The sequence below is a fragment of the Ostrinia furnacalis genome, unplaced genomic scaffold (assembly GCF_004193835.3).
Source record: "Ostrinia furnacalis isolate ACB-3 unplaced genomic scaffold, ASM419383v2 OfSCF0457, whole genome shotgun sequence".
NCBI lineage: Eukaryota > Metazoa > Arthropoda > Insecta > Lepidoptera > Crambidae > Ostrinia > Ostrinia furnacalis.
In genome coordinates, this window is record NW_021130696.1 from 27,562 (window position 1) to 45,238 (window position 17,677).

Below are 17,677 nucleotides of genomic sequence, written 5' to 3' on the forward strand. Positions count from 1 at the left end.
GTCCTAACGGATTCTAAAATGTTTTTATTGCGTTATTTATTATGACCTCATACCCTAAAATGTTATTTTAACCACAACATTATTATCGTGTAGGGTTGTCTTGTCACACATTTTGTTCAATAAAAAATATCTGGAGAGTGACAATACTTAAAAAAGGTTAGTTAAGTGCATAAGTAGAGCCTATTTATTAAAACAAATTATCAAGAAATCTACGTTCGATAAAACGAGGTTATACGTTTAACTTTGCAATTTAAGCTTAAGGATAACGTGAAATTAATTAAAATTTCTATAGAGGGATGGCAGCCCTGCCCTGTCGCCCAGTCAAAACGTTGCGAAATGTCCCGCGTACTAATTGACATCAATTTAGATAAAGCGCGTTTGTAACGCTCGCTAATGTTATCATTAGCCCAGCCAAGTACCATCGCCACTGGTGGTCGACATACGACCGTATTCGCAAATGTTACTATGAGATCTCACAGTGCGCGTGTGATGTGGCCCCATAGGGTGACACACGAACCAATCCAAGAGCTCTATTCAACGCTGTGCGTTCGATTTGCTGCTTCACTTAAGCAAGCATCATTACTGAATACGGGCGATAGTCAGTCATACATGTAGTCTCTTTTAAGTACACCTTATGTGCTCGCAATAGGCACTATTTTGCTACAACATAATGGGTAACCAGTTCTGAAGATGATGAACTTTAGTAAAAAGATGATTGTGTAGCTTTTTGTCAAAGGGCGTTGCTAGAGTCAACATTTTCAAGTTTATTTTACGATGGTCGTCTCATCAATGCAAGTACAGTCAATAACACAATCATCAGACTGTTGCAATGCTTGCAATAGACCAAAGTGGTCTAAATGAAAAAGTTATCTTCGAGTCTTAAGAGTCTATGCAAAGTGAATATTAAATTGGGGGATGGAATAGAGAATCAAAATAAAGACATGTATTTTTGATTTAATAACACACTACAAAAAATAGACGTGAATTAAAGAATTACTAACTAAGTACCTACTCCTTTCTCTCAGGAACCTAATAATCCTGCACCCAAGAGGACCCAATACCGAAAAAACTTAGTAAAGTTCGGGGAGCTTTGGTTTAACTGACGCTAAGCTTCACCGGTTAACCCCGCCTGCCCTTGACCCCGAGTCATGCGCAGCTTTCGTCGCGTTGGGCAAGTTGCGCGCGCGCAATCGAGCGTTATGAGACGCGTTATCGTCCGTAACGTCTTTATAGACAATTATATGGGCAATTTTCTTGACATGCTCCAGTTTAGGTAAGAAACAGTTGCACACTATAGAGAACCGTTATGTTTTACTCTACTTTCCATGATAACAGCCAAGGTTATATCCTTGTTTTCTAGCACAACTCGTATGTTAGTAGAAAAAACTGCATTACAAAACCGGAATAAGGTTTCATGCATAAATATTGTCTTTAACTATTACTACAAAAGATAATGAAGCTTATGAAGCCTGACTAATGGGGAGATAAGCACTGAAATACTAGCTATTTTCCGTGACTTTACCTGTGATTTCGTATCGGCCGATTCCTCATACAAATTGCAACCCGACCAAACTATCGGCCGACAAAACGTCTGAAGTCTGCGGGGAGTTTAAGCAATGGATTCACAAACGTAAGCAAGTGTCCTTAGTGCGAGTTTACATTAAACGTCATCGCTAGCGAGCCCGTCAAAACTCTATGAAGAACTGTTCTTGAAAGTATCCGCTAGAGACGCTGGATTTCATGTAATTTTTTTACGCAGTCGCTAGCGATGACGTTTAATGTAAACTCGCGTTAAGCACACAGATGCAAGTTGGTTCAGATCAGCGTAGGCTGGCAACCTGGCATTTGTTTCACCTTCACTGCAAGTCCTCGGCATTATCCCTCTGTCTGTCGCAACGCGCGTCACGACTGTGGCAGCCCGCACGACTGCGCCCGCGCAAGTATTAGAATACAGGGTGTTTGGAATTGTGAAAAATGTTACTAATTAACATACATAATATGGGTTTGACGCAGAATTGACTGAGATAAGACTGTAAAAGTGGTACGTGTTGAACTCTACATTCACGGATGTATCTACATAGTTCTTTATAATAATAAATGCCCGTAGAATGTATGATTACTTTGACCTGACCGCAGACCGCATTAAGTATGCTGTCAAACTACATACAAAACACCGCTTCGTTAAAGTTACGGTTAGGTAGTGCAACTCAGCGTTATAGTTGTCAGTCAATTCTATCTACACCCTGTATATATCCTTTTATTAGATGTAATTGCAGGTGTTGTAACAAACGCTTTTACCTCTCTTTTGAGCATAATTAAATATCATTTTGATCATTGTATTATCATTATTATTTCGATCATTGTGTCATTGTTTTGTACAAAAATAGTCTTGCAGGAAATAAATGAGTAAGAATAAAGATAATTACAAGTTTATGGCTCGAATAATCTTATTATAGCAGTGATAAAAATGATTCATGCTTATCTAAGTATATTAATAAACAATACTTATTATTACTACTGGATATTAACAGCGTTCAACTAAAACGATTAGGAGATTTAATAAGTGATAACCACAAACTTTTTTATGGATATTTTTTTTAATAATATTCATAATGTAAAGCATAGACAAGAAAAGACAACACCGATGCTAGTCTATGGTGCAAATCAGATATACGCTATGATAGGCTATGATTGACGATAACTATGTATCTTGCAACACAAATGTATAATAGATTCAGTCATGCCTTATATCTACGCGGCGTAGTTTGTATGCATTGTGCTTTCAAAGCACAGGACTTGGCTTTTGTCATAGCTAAGTGAGAAGAGCTTTTCAAAGTTCAATATTACCTACTATATTTTGCTAGATTGGTTTAATTTTTAAAGATTAAGAACAATGTGTTTGGTCACTAACATACGTTAAATATGTATTAGACATCTTCTAGTTTGATGGACTATGGACGATGTTTTTCAGAAATTACCTATTTTGATGGGCAACTGGATTTAATGCCCGTTTTCACCACTAAACCCTAATTTTAAGTGATCTCTTTGAATACAAAATTCCTATTATATGTTACCATAGGGGTCACTTAAAATTAGGGATTGATGGTGAAAATGGACATAAGACAAATAAACTCTCAATGCAGTTTATTATTTTGTACCTGCTGCTTACCCTAGGTCAGGTAAATGCTTTCAATTTTAAAATTAATTTCATACACCATATTATAATATTGATCTAAATGAGTTGGCTGATGTAATAGAACTGTCGTAGGTACACGATGAATTATGTATGCCTGTTGCGCGCGCGCCGATCCTGTAGTTGACATTCCAAACTCGCGCAGCCGCGGAACGTTGCTGTTCGGATTTCTTAGAACGATTCGTTGCTTTCAAAGGAAATTACGATCATGCCTGTAAACTGGTTCTTTCTTTGAATGGGCAAAGTTTCTGTTAGTATGTTAGTAACGTGATGATATGACGTAGGTGCCGTGTGGTGACGGCAGAGTAGAATACATTTGTCACCAACCCCTACTCTTCCCGCGGGTGTCGTAAGAGGCGACTTAGGGACTACACATCAAACAGAGAACGGGCAGCAGCGCTCTCTGAAAAACATCAATCTTTTAAACTGCGATCTCCAACCCGCCTGCCAGGCGTGGGGATTATGGCAAAACCCTCCACTATAGTGGAGGAGGCTCATAGTCCAGTAGTGGACTGTAAAGGGCTGTTGATGATGATGACGTAGGTACTAATCTAAGGTACAAATCAACTCTCTAATTTACCAGAAGCAAATGAAGGATTGGCCTATACTCTGGCTGGCCAGGTGGGCTGGGGTGGCCTGATGCTCACGTTCTGTCCCGTAGTCACCTCTCACAAAAAGAATGGGAGTGGTCCTACACTCTGCTATAAAGGCCTATTTATCTAGGTGTATTATTATTTTAATATTATAAAGCTGAAGAGTTTGTTACTTTGCTTGAATGCGCTAATCTCAGGAACTACTACTGGTCCGATTTGAAAAGTCGTTTTTTGTGTTTATTTTTTATTTTTTATTATTCATTATTGAGCAATTACGTATTTGATCCAAATAGCGTCCTAAATCCTCTTTAGGTTTGTCTAGACACTATTGTTCTCTATACAATGTGTTGGATAGCCGATTTATCGAGATATTCAATATTATGACCCTATAGCCAAATAGTGGCGGAGTACTTGAGAAAAATGTTGCAAAAAACGGGAATTAATATTGTTCAATCTATTTTCACTCGTACGAAGTCGCGAGCACAGCTAGTTTTTATATAAAAAACAGGTTAATCTTTGTCAAACCAAACGAACATTATTATTAGCTACTGACGTTTACTGTAAGAATGAATTGAATGCCATTTAATATGAATGGATGATTTGAAGTTGGGTGGTCAATTTTTATGTCGGAGGTCAGCGACGTAAATGATCCGTGAAATGGATAGTCTTTATAACACTCCGGTATTAGTAATTATAAAGTCCACAGCTTGTTATCTGTAGTAAAACTCTAAATTCTTTTCAGCCTTTATTTTGTCATGGAATTGGATTTGAGAGAAGTTGAACTTCCTACTCTAACTCCTGCTGTTTTCTTTTGGATAATTTGCGTGTCTAAAGATATTTAATGGAGGAACCTGGATACAGGCAGCGCAGGACCGTTCATTATGGAAAGTCTTGGGGGAGGCCTTTTTTTTAGCAGTGGACGTCATCTGGCTGAAACGAACGAACGAAAGACAGTTAAATATTCTTCAAAGGAGTTGTAGAGTTAGGAAGAATAGGTCCCATTTCTTTTTTTAATCAGTAATTGACAATGGCTATTGCGTGATAATAACACTTTTATTAAAATGATCTGATGATAATCGATTGAAAAGTCTTTATTGAACTATAATTATACGCCTATTTATAATGGAGTCTTTATCCAAACCAAAAACCAGTAACACGAGGGAAGTAAAGCGATCTGTGTTGTTAAAAAGATTCCAAACAATGTTACGGTGATTTTGTGTTGATATTATGACTACTTACAGCCACTTACTTTCACTGCTCTGTTTGGTGTCGGTTACGTTGCGTCACGAAAGAAGAATTGTTTTAAAACATTAATGAATACGTTGATGATTTAAGTATTAGTTTAACGTGGAAGACGTAGCGCGGGCAGGCCTCCCACTAGGTGGACCGATGATCTGCTGAAGGTTGCGGGAAGAACCTGGATGCGGGCGGCGCAGGACCGGTTGTTGTGAAAATCCTTGGAGGAGGCCTTTGTTCATCAGTGACGTCATTTGTCTGAAACGAACGAAATTTGAATTTATTTGAGACAGTTAAAATGTTTTAAACTACAGCCAGGCTTCCACAATTTAGGCAAGTTCATCAATTCCGTCAGTCAAAGCATAGATAGACGATCTCTATAACAATTTTAATGAAATATTTCAAAATTGAGTTGTGGAGTGGATTAAGACTTGGTTTGCAATTAAGCATCCAGTCTACTCTTATTTCTAAGCCATTTCGTCAGCTCTAAGATAGCGAATGACCGGATTTTTTGCATTCTCGATAGTAGTTTATAGTAAGGTCGCCCAGTAGGTACGCTATGGCATTACCCATACGGAAATAATGCAGGAATGGTAAGTGCTAAGGCAATGTTCATACCAGGGACAACATCGATGCTTGAATATGTAACTAACTGCACCAATTATGGGCCATCACCAGAACTGGTCGACCGACACCAGGTTTACGGAAATTGACGGTCAATAAGCACTTACCCTCATTGTGCACTTTTGCTTTCACAGGAACTACTTAGTACACTGAAATTACTCTTGATTAGGTACGCCTCCGTGTATCAGTGGTAGAAGAGCTGGACTGTCGACTGAGTTAGATTGTCAAAAAATTGAGACACCGTCTTTACATACACAAGTTGTCAGAGTTTGGTTATAAATTACAGTTTGGTTAATGACTGATGAACAATATTCGTTTTAAATAAGAGCATTTTATTTATCGGACTATGTTTCTTTAAATTAGTTCACAAGGAAGATTAGCTCAGAAATAATGTTGCTAATATTTCGCGCAAAAGGTCGCGCAAAACAAAGGGATTTGTTGATAGACTCCGATCTGTACAACAGAACATATCTATCATATTCTTACTTTGTTGTTATATGATATTGGACTCTATTTCACATAAAAATAGCTTACGTTTTCGTTGTTGCAGGGGCGGCGCCATGTTGCAGCAAATCCTGCGCGACATGTGGGTGGACCCCGAAATTCTCGCGGAGCTGGACGAGACGCAGAAGCAGACGCTGTTCTGCAAGATGCGCGAGGAACAGGTGAGAAAGAGACAAATAGTCACCAGCAGTACAAAGTTTCATTAGCTAGGTACAACCCGATCGAGCTAACTGCGCCTCGATTGCGCTAAATATTTTTAACTGCAAGCGGCTGGACGACAAACGAAAATCAGCTGTTCGCACAAATTCGTATCGCGGTGTCACTTTGACAGCTAGTTCAAACGAAGCTGTACGTAAACGGAACGCAACTGTCTTTGTGTAAAAGCTGACAGAAACTACAAAAAGCTACTTTACAAACGCAAGTCAAACGCTTCACGAACATTTGCTGTGTTAGGAAACAAAAAAAGGTGTTCGTCGAACTATTAATGGAAAGTGCTTAAATGTTTCATCTTTGTTTGCGCGTGAACTTTACCGCGATACCGAATTGCACATCAGCTGGATTGAAAATTGAAGTGTGACTAGAGCGTAGACTGGAGATGAAAAGCTAACGATTGGAGACATTACAAATAAGCGCAATGGCCCTGCGCTCCTCGCTAGAATGCGACTCTCCCTCGCACTTACCTGCACACTGCACTCCTTCCCGCGTTCACCTGGTCCTTACCCTCTGTTCGCATGATCCAGAGCGTCGATGTGACGTCATGGCCGCTAGGTGAGCAGTTAACTCCACCGGGTTGTAAAGGTGTATCTAGGCAAAGACCCTGGTGCAAGAAAATTGGGCTAGGGCATCAGGTAAGAGTTTCTGTATCTAGTCAAAATATACAGGGTGGAATTTTGTAATGCCACCTGAAGGGAAAGTGCTCTTAATACTGTAAATAGAACATTTTACTCAAACAAAACATTCCTTTATTTTTTAAAAGAAATAGAACTGCATTCAAAGATTTACAAAAATTTGCTTGCTACACCCGGAAATCGAACTAACTAAAATATGTTAAAAATTACACCCTGTATTTTTATTGCATCGATCATTAGGGTTAAGTATAAAGATGAAATCTCTCAAACAAACTTGATAGATCAAATGACATTACAAAATTCCACCATGTATAAGAGACTAGACATACTTTCGGTGGGACCAATTTACGAACAATCTCGGTGGTGTTTGTAAGCAAATCCTATCAATTGTCCTAGCTAAAATGAGGTTCACTAACCGTTACATTAACCAGACTTGAAATACAAACTCTGGAACCGGCTTAAGAGACTCTAATCTCCAAAAGTTTTCCACGCGTTTTTGGTGCCAGCTCTATGACACAAGTAATCACAGCCGTGAATCATTGTGACGCTGACTGATGGATGTTCCCCTACTTCCTTTTGTAGCAGAGCAAACACGCTTAACGAGGCAATTGTGGAGCGCCTACCACGTGAGTCAGCCTTTGGCATGTGCCTGGATAAACAAAAGGAACACTTTGAAAGAGAGGGCGTTCTTGATAACTCATTGATGCGCATTTTAACAGGAGCTTAACAAAGAACTAAATACAGAAATAACTCCATATTTACCAAAACACAGAAAAGGTATTATGATCTAATACTTACATAAACAATTAAAGTTGGATTTAAAAGCGAAGACGTGAAGGATAAAGCTGGAATCATGCGAACATAGGCTAATAAATAGGTTTTTAGTGATAGACCCTGTCCCTCTGGGAAAACTAGAGTTACGTAGACATAACCCACTAGCAGCTGTGATTCTGTGATTGTTCATAGAAACATGGACTATATACGAGTAATATGGCATCTTAAACGATCTTGTTCTATTTCAGGTGCGTCGATGGCAGATTTGGGACCAAAAAGTGAGCAAAGAAGACGACCGACCCAAGTTCCAGAACCAAAAGAACGGGAAGAAACAGGTTCAATTTCTGAAGGGAGAAGACGGTGAGCCCTGGGTTAGTATACTTGAGTTTATTGTTCGTTCATTTCAGCCAAATCGTCGATTGCCTCTCTAACTGACGTATCTGTCATTTTTTCAAAACTGAGTTATCTACACCATCTTAATCAATTTCGCAAGACGAATCGATCTGTCTAATCGCCTGAAAATTTTGCAAAATGTCAGTTACGTCAGTTAGAGAGGCAAGCGACGAAATGACGTTCCCTGCCGGACAAAGGCCTCCCCCAAGGATTTCTAAAACGACCAGTCCTGCGCCGCCCGCATCCAGGCACCTCCCGCGACCTTCACCAGATCGTCAGTCCACCTAGTGGGAGGCCTGCCCACACTAAATACGTCGCCACTTGAGAAATTTTCTGCGCCAGCGGCCATCAGCTCTGTGAGCTATGTGTTTATAATGAATACTAAGTAATTAAACGCGGGCAGGTGGTTTTGTTTGCAAGAGTTTTAGCAGAGGCCCTTAGGAACAAAACTTTACCTTTGATGATCAGAGGGTCAGTGGGCATAAACACAGAACCCCGAGCACGAATTTTGAATAACAGACTAAATCAGAACAGCGCCGCTATGGTCGTGGAACACTACTACTATACCATTACAAGGGTTATTCGTGTTCGGGGTACAGAATCACCTTCATTATTAATATGAGTCGTTAAAACTAACTACTTATTTGTTAAGCTCGTAAAATTTAATAAGTTGCTATAATTACGAGTAGAATAATAAACTTAAGTAATGTTTCGCATATTACAACACCTCAAGTAAACACGATTTTGACCCAGTTTTGCACTTCTTTTATAACATTCAATGTCAAGTACCTATTGGGCCTTTTTATTTACCTAAAATAAGAAGCTGTGACTGCTTTTGTCTTTATATCATTTAGGTATTTCAAGATCAAGAAACTAACTTATTTTAAAGTTCAACTGTCGTTACTCCGTTAAATCATCATCAAGATAGATTAGTCCATAACAATAAAATTTAAGTAACACCTACGGATTGTAAAATACAAAAAGATTGTAAAGATATAATTAAAAGCTGATCTTGACCTTCTTAAGTACACTTCGTATTTGCAAGGTTAATGATTTGCTTCTGTTTGACACTGAACAGCAAAATTATTGACCTTTTCCTTTTTTGACCGAACAATACTACTCTGAAACGTCAAGTGGTAAAAAATCAGAACTAACAACTGTAACAACCCTGTTTTAAGTTGTTAGTAGAGCCCTTCTATCAATTTAATATCTGAGATACTACAGCTACAGTGTTGTACAACTATACATTCCTTTAGTTCTAAGTTCTAACAGGCCTGTTTAGCGAGTAGGCATCGAAAACAAAACACGCGTAATACAAGGGATTCACGAACGAGCTGTGAGTGCTCGCGCATTCTGTACACCGGCCACCATTTGTTGACGACATTGAGTAACCCTTTATATGTAGTTTCGTCATGCCTGTTTGTCTCTCTTGACTCCTAGAAAAATCGATAGGGATATCTATAGATTTTTCGAAATCGATAAGATTCAAATATCAAACCCGAAACGTCACAGAGATCATCTTAGATGAAAAAGACAATATTCTGTTGTTCTAGTTCTGTATCCAGCCTTGTCATTCCAGGTGTGGGTGATGGGCGAGCACGCGGACGACAAGTCGATTGAGAGCATCCTGGCCGAGGAGGCGCGGCAGCGGGCGCTGGCTCAAGCACGCGAGGAGGCGCACCAGCTCCGCAAGTCCGTGGAGAAGGAGCTAACGCAGCTCATCGACTACAAGCCGCTCGACAGCCTGGAGCAGGTCAGCTTCCTGAACATTTCGGATTCTAGGACATCCTGATGAGAGCATCCTGGCGCAGGACGCGCGCGAGGTGTTTATGCTCCGCAAGTCCATGGTGAAGGAGCTAACGCAGCTCGACTACAAGCCGCTCGACAGCCTGGAGCAGGTCAGTTACCTGAGTATCTAGGACATCCTGATGAGAGCATCCTGTCGGAGCATCCAGGTGCAGGAGGCGTGGCAGCTCCGTAAGTCTGTGGAGAAAGAGCTCCCGCAGCTCATCGACTATAAGCCGCTCGAGCCGATAAGTGATTGGAGCAGGTCAGCCACTTGAACATTTTTTTATCCACAACGAGGAAGCTATTGGCCTGTATCTCACCTTATGGTAAGTGATGATCATCTCGTTCGTTTCAGCCAAAAGACGTCCACTGCTGGACCAAGGCCTCCCCTAAGGTTTTCCACAACAACCGGTCCTGAGCTGCTCGCATCCAGGTACTTCCCGCAACCAGATCGTCGGTACGATACTTCGCCACCGAAGAACTTTTCTGACCCAGTGCAGTCGTTGGCTTTGCGATTTAGCCACACCCACTGCTGGATAGCTAGGCCGGTTCCTGAATTCTGAACGTCTAGCATATCCTAATAAGAGTCATAGTCGTTTCAACGTCCAGTTCCCAGCTGAACACTCCTCAATCACCATCTGTCACCAATGTTCTGTATATCATGCCGTTTAGTGTATCTAAGAAGATATATTCTTGTTTCCAGAAATTCGACCTATCTCCAAAGAGCATAGACCCGTTAGAGGACAGCCTGGAGATGTACTGCACAGTTGAGGAGCTGCGTCAGCGGATTTCGGCGCTGGAGCCCGAGGTGCCGATGGCGGAGAAGACCACGCTGAAGCTCCGCGAGAAGCCGGACTACGCGGACCCCAAGTTGAACAACAACTTGCACTTCAACTTTATCGAGGGCAAACGAGATGTACTACAGGTATGTTTGTGCTATTCACTTTTCTTTGAGGAAGCTGCTTCCTAATTATTTTGTGACCTGATTAAGGTGACCGAGTTGGTTCCGCCACTTACTCTCAGCACCAGCCCATATGTGTTGTCCCGAAGAGGTAGTAAGGCAAGCTATATTTAGGATTTTTGTAAGCGCCCTGGAAAGGACCTAAGTACTGAATAGAAGCTTTGACTATGACTTTGATCTTATGCCATTTCGTACGGTTTTGGGAAACCAGCGTTCCTCGGATCATGAGTCAGCCGACCGAAATCGACACTGTTGGGCTATCGCCTCAAGTATTGAAGAAGTTGTTGTTCTGTATTTTACAGGATCTGGGCATCCCAAACAATGGCGACGGGGTCAGCAACCGCGTGGCGGCGTGGGAGCGCCGGGTGGCCGCGGCCAGGGCTGGCGACATACTGCGGGGCATTAGGGCGAGGAGGGCGCGGACTCTAAGGGATGCGCAGCTCCACGCGCATGACGACGACGCCGCTTGGCGGGAGCAGGGTGAGTTGTAGACTGGGGACATACTGCGGGGAATCAGGGTGCGGAGGGTTAGGACTCTGAGGAATTCGCACGCGCACGACGACAACGACAAAAATCAGAGTAGTGTTCAGCTGATCAGCTCGAATGGCCAAGTGGGACACACTGCAGGGTAAGAAGTGCAGCTCCAAGCGTACGACGACGACGCCGCTTGGCGGGAGCAGGGTGAGTTGTAGACAGATCAGCTTGAATGGCTGAGCGTAGATGGCCAGGGCGGGGACATACTACGGGGCATTAGGGCGAGGAGGGCGCGGACTCTTAGGGACGCGCAGCTCCACGCGCATGATGACGACGCCGCTTGGCGGGAGCAGGGTGAGTTGTAGACTGGGGACATACTGCGGGGAATCAGGGTGCGAAGGGTTAGGACTCTGAGAAATTCGCACGCGCAGCTTCACGCGCACGACGACGACGACAAAAATCAGAGTAGTGTTCAGCTGATCAGCTCGAATGGCCAAGTGGGACACACTGCAGGGTGAGAAGTGCAGCTCCACACGCATGATGACGACGCCGCTTGGCGGGAGCAGTGTCAGTTGTAGACAGATCAGCTTGAATGGCCGAGGGTCCATGAGCAGGGCGGGAATATACTACAGGGCATTAGGACGCGGAGGGCACGGACTCTGAGAGACGCGCAGCTCCACGCGCATGACGACGACGCCGCTTGTCGGGAGCAGGGTGAGTTGTGTTCAGCTGATCAGCTCGAATGGCCAAGTGGGACACACTGCAGGGTGAGAAGCGCAACTCCACGCGCACGACGACGACGCCGCTTGGCGGGAACAGGGTGAGTTGTAGACAGATCAGCTTGGATGGCTGAGTGTAGATGGCCAGGGCGGGGGACATACTGCGGGGCATTAGGGCGTGGAGGGCGCGGACTCTGAGGGATGCGCAGCTCCACGCGCATGACGACGACGCCGCTTGGCGGGAGCAGGGTGAGTTGTAGACTGGGGACATACTGCGGGGAATCAGGGTGCGGAGGGTTAGGACTCTGAGGAATTCGCACGCGCACGACGACAACGACAAAAATCAGAGTAGTGTTCAGCTGATCAGCTCGAATGGCCAAGTGGGACACACTGCAGGGTGAGAAGTGCAGCTCCACACGCATGATGACGACGCCGCTTGGCGGGAACAGGGTGAGTTGTAGACAGATCAGCTTGAATGGCCGAGGGTCCATGAGCAGGGCGGGAATATACTACAGGGCATTAGGACGCGGAGGGCACGGACTCTGAGAGAAGCGCAACTCCACGCGCACGACGACGACGCCGCTTGGCGGGAGCAGAGTAAGTTGTAGACAGATCAGCTTGAATGGCTGAGTGTAGATGGCCAGGGCGGGGGACATACTGCGGGGCATTAGGGCGAGGAGGGCGCGGACTCTAAGAGACGCGCAGCTCCACGCGTACGATGACGACGCCGCTTGGCGGGAGCAGGGTGAGTTGTTTAGCTGTTCAGTTCAAATGCTGCGATTGAATTGGGTCAGGGCAGGGTACATACTGTGGGGCATTAGGGCGAGGAGGGCGCGGACTCTAAGGGACGCGCAGCTCCACGCGCATGATGACGACGCCGCTTGGCGGGAGCAGGGTGAGTTGTTCAGTTGACCAGCTCAGATGGCTGAGTGCCAGGATGGGGGAAATACTGAGGAGCATTAGGGCGTGGAGAGCGAAGACTCTTAGTGACGCGCAGCTCAACGTGCACGACGATGAAGTCACTCCTCTCCGAAACATGATGCACTGTACATGGCATCAGGGCGCGGAGGGACGGGACTCTGAGCGATGCGCACGCGCAGGTCCACGCAAATGACGATGATGCTGCTACTTAGCTCAAATGCTGCACTTTGAATTGAAATCGAGATGGACGGGAAAACAAATACACATCGAGTAAACAATGAAAAATCAGAAAAATCAAGTGCCCTATGGTTTTAAAATTTTGAATATCGTGGCACCAACAGTCACCCAGCTGAAGCGTTAAGTTACTGAAATAGTATGTGCAATCCCTGTAGTAGTTTTGTGACCTTGTTGCAGATAAAAAGCAAAGTTTATAATGTGTGATATTGTTGGCAGAACGCAAAGCGAAGGAGGCGGAGGCGGCCATGCGTGAGATTGCGCGCGCCGCGCGGGAGGCGCATCGGCTCAGCGCGCACGTCACTTGCGACCCGCCCGAGCAGCCGCAGAGTAAGCAAAACAGCCTGTATTACGACGAGATAAGACTTTGTTTAGTTTGATGTGCTGTCTTCCGTACCTTAGCCACCAAGCCGAAGAATAAGAGTAGGCGCACACCGTTAATTTTTAGTTGGCCGATAGTTGGGCCCGATTTTATTTTGTACTAGCTTTCCGCCCGCGGCTTCGCCCGCGTGGAATTTTGTCTGTCACAGAAAAACTTTATCGCGCGCGTCCCTGTTTCAAAAACCGGGATAAAAACTATCCTATGTTCTTTCCTGGGACTCAAACTATCTTACTAATTAACTCTATGCCAAACATCAAAATCGGTTGCGAGGTTTAAGCGGGAAAGCGTAACAGACAGACAGACAGACAGAGTTACTTTCGCATTTATAATATTAGTTGGGATGAAGAATCGGCCAAATCGAATCGGCGTAGTGTGCGCACTTCCATACATGCCCATACTGATCAAACTGCCCGACTAAACTATCGGCCGCTCTAAAAGTTCAAGATACATACACACTTGGTTAGAAACGATTAGTTCACGTAAATGGTCCACCCCTTTGAATATACGTCACATGATTTGGTCCAATACTCGTACGTCCAAGAACGGTTAAGAGCATTTAATGCACGCGGTAAAGGTGATTTCAAATGTGCATGTGGAATAGTGTGGATTGAGTCATTCTTGCTTCAACAATCAACAATTTTTTTTTACTTCACCGCAATGTTTTAACATATTTTAGTTAACTAAAACTTCCTCAATTTTTGTTAAGATTGAAGCAAGTACAACCAAACTGTGGAATGGACTGTCGTCTGCGGTGTTTCCGGACGGATGCGACCTGCAAGCTTTCAAGAAGAGAGCGTATCTTCACCTTAAAGGCCGGCAACGCACCTGTAACGCCGCTGGGTCTGCTATGGGCGACGGTAATCACTTACCATCAGGTGATCCGTCTGCTCGTTTGCCTCCTGTCACATAAAAAAAAAGGATTACTCAATCCACATGCACATGATTTCGATTAGCAACTGTCATATGCCTTCAACTACATTTTTATAATATTATGCTGTCAATGTTATTCTATTGCAGCGGGCAAGCCGCCCAACAGAGAAGCAGTCATAGAATGGTTCCGGACGCAGGAGCTGATGCGCGGCGTGGGGCTGGACGAGGATAATAAGCCAGTGGATTGGTTCCATGGTGAGGGATCACTTTGTGATACTGTAAATAAGTAAAAGTAACATCGGTTAAACATAGATTGGAGATAAAAGCAGAAATGTTGTGAATAGAAGAAGATGGTTTTATTTCTAAGCCTAGTTTTTTGTCGGACGATAGTTGGGATGGTAATCACTGTGGACATGTATAAAAGTGCGCACATTCTTTCAGTAGTAAATGGGGATTTCTCAATTGATCGGTCGATTCTTCATACAAATTAGAATCGGGCCCAACTATCGACCGACTAAAAGTATGTAGTCCAAACTTTGAAGCCTTGGGGCCATAATATTTTTTTCAGTATGTTGCAAGGGCCATAAAAATTTTAATTTTTCTGTCCACCTATGCAAACGTCATAGTCTTAAGCTGTCGCGGGCCGGATTGATGACAGTGGCGGGTCGGATATGGCCCGCGGGCCGTTGCTTGGAGACCCCTGATCTAGACTCTAAAGTCAAAAACGAACTGTCAACCTCCCCATTTTGAATCAGCCATCTGTGAAAATCACCGTCCGTCCCCCAGGTCTGATCACCAGATCGGAAGCGGAGCAGCTGCTGGCGGGGCAGCCGACTGGCAGCTTCCTCGTGCGCATCTCCGAGCGGGTGTGGGGCTACGCGATCTCGTACCGCGAGCCAGCTCGCTGCAAACACTACCTGGTCGAAACGGCGGCGGGGTACCGCCTGCTCGGCGCTGGACAAATCACTCATCAGACTTTAGGTATTTTCCATGACTATTTTTGACAGCCCGACCCTTGTTGAAGCGTCGCTCTAGGAACTTGACAACCACCGTAAAGTAGCATCTCTAACGGTTTTATACAGGCTACACTTCGGAGAATGGGCGAAAGAATTACACGATCTAATTCCAACAGCCTTCCATCACCAGAGGAATCAGACGCAGTAGCGTACCATCATCCCTACATTGTCGACATTCCACCAGCTAGCACTAAGCGTTTCGATAACTCGTATATAAATGCGAAACGCCAGGGGCTTGAATTCACTGTCTGCTGCTGTCTTTCCCGAACATTATAATCCGGACCTTTTCATGCGAGAGTGAATTTTAATTTTAACACAATTATGTCCAGTCCCTCAGTTTTGTAAATGTTCTAAGCAGGGCCATTCTGTTGCAGCTGATCTCATAAGCTACCACAAGTCGGTGGCCATCACCGAGAGCGGTGGGGAGCTGCTGTCTGCGCCCGTGGCGCCGGCGCGCGCGCCCGCCTGCCTCACACCCTGAATTTACCAACGCCACTGTCTTAACGCAATCTACCATCGCGAAACTCACCCATAGACGAAAACTATGTTCCTCGTGGATCACACCACCGCCATCGTCCATTGACTCACATGGCGTGAGAGGAAACTAAATTAAAATAGGGATGTTTCCTGGGTTAAAAAGCAAGAGTTTTAATTAGTCCGTCAGTTAACTTATCAAAAAATACTCGACACCTATTTTTCACTTTTTAAAACTAATGAAAATTTAAAGAGATACAGCGCGCCAAAGTTCAAAAGAAGAGGCCCGTGACGTCAATGAGTGCTTAAAATTGCAGCACTTTGTGACGTCGCGCGGAACTTCAATGCACGATAACTTTGTAATTATGTGTTTGATTGACAATTAAAAATATACGTGTCCAATATTTCTTGATATTAAAATTTACGGACTAAAATTTTTTTAGGAAACTAGCCTATTATGTGCACGGCACGGCAAAATAAAAGCACGGCTAACGAGGAAAAGCTTAGATTATCATACTACATGATCAAGATAAATATGTAGGTATCAATCGTTCGTTGTGTACTTGGCTTTCAACTCAAAATACGGTTCATAGAACGTTAGTACATTCCCCTAATCTTCTCAAAATATGATCATTCAATGTTTTTGCCAGAATAAGCGCGTATAGTAGATACGTCGCAAAATAAATAACATGCAATCACAGTTACGCGTACGATACAGCACGTGACACATTGTAGTTTCATTTAATCTAGCAATTTCTGTTAAATAAACATTTACATATTGTGTCGAAATTATTTTGAGATTTTCCATGGCCTGAATTCATATTTTAAACATTCATTAGGGAAATAGGAAAATGAGCTTAATAAAGCAAATTAGATATTTGATCAAAATGATGTTATAAAATATTTCTTGACTTAACCAAACTATTTTGATTATTTAATAACATAAATCAGTCAATATTTTAGTCACTAAGCCGTAATCGATTTTGTATAATAGTTTTATTTTAGTGCCTAGTTATAAGCATTGAATATTTTATGATGAGGACTATTCATTTAATTTTTCGCAGTCTCGATATTACTAGGTATATAGGAGTGATCATTTAAACGGAGCTTGTAGCAGAGTCAAAAATGAACGCGAGTGTGTATAAAATCCCGCACATTATACCAGATTGCATCCAAAAGATTCTATTGTATTAACCTTCTTCACAATAAGGGAGCAATTTTCTTGTGGACCAACTTTTAGGGCTAATTTTTCAATCGGATAGCCCCTGGGCCACACACATCGTGATCGAATCTTCGGGTCATCACGATGTATGTGGCCAAGATGCATCTGAAGAAATAATTATGTTTATTCTTCAGTTAAGAGATATCCGACGACCTTCAGAAAAAAGATATTATAATTTTGCACAAGTTCATATGCCAGCTGCGCTGGTGAGATAAGCTGCACTTCTCTTTAACATAAAACCACATTATATTGTACAGCAGCGTCAAATAGTTTGTGACACCCGAAGTGGCCAAAAAGTTCAAAACACAACCTTATTCCAATTGTAATAAAGACGTGTTGCGAACTTTTTGACTACTATATTTTGACGATGTGTACCACACTATTTCGGTGAATAAACGTCGAATCTTTGACGGTTGAAAAATCAGTCCTTAATAAATTAAGATAATTTAAA

General features: G+C 43.2%; 1 protein-coding gene across 1 annotated transcript in view; it reads left to right on the forward strand.

Annotated features, from left to right (window-relative positions):
• The window catches only part of LOC114365739 (SH2 domain-containing protein 4A), a 37,549-nt gene extending 21,383 nt beyond the window's left edge, over positions 1–16,166 (forward strand). Inside the window, exons 2-10 of the mRNA XM_028322383.1 lie at positions 6,197–6,311; positions 8,021–8,143; positions 9,745–9,918; positions 10,657–10,878; positions 11,217–11,394; positions 13,482–13,592; positions 14,662–14,769; positions 15,301–15,495; positions 15,905–16,166. Coding sequence (XP_028178184.1) covers positions 6,207–6,311; positions 8,021–8,143; positions 9,745–9,918; positions 10,657–10,878; positions 11,217–11,394; positions 13,482–13,592; positions 14,662–14,769; positions 15,301–15,495; positions 15,905–16,011 — 1,323 coding nt within the window. The 5' untranslated portion in view covers positions 6,197–6,206 and the 3' untranslated portion in view covers positions 16,012–16,166. The remainder of the gene's footprint in view (positions 1–6,196; positions 6,312–8,020; positions 8,144–9,744; positions 9,919–10,656; positions 10,879–11,216; positions 11,395–13,481; positions 13,593–14,661; positions 14,770–15,300; positions 15,496–15,904) is intronic.
• Positions 16,167–17,677: the final 1,511 nt, after the last annotated feature.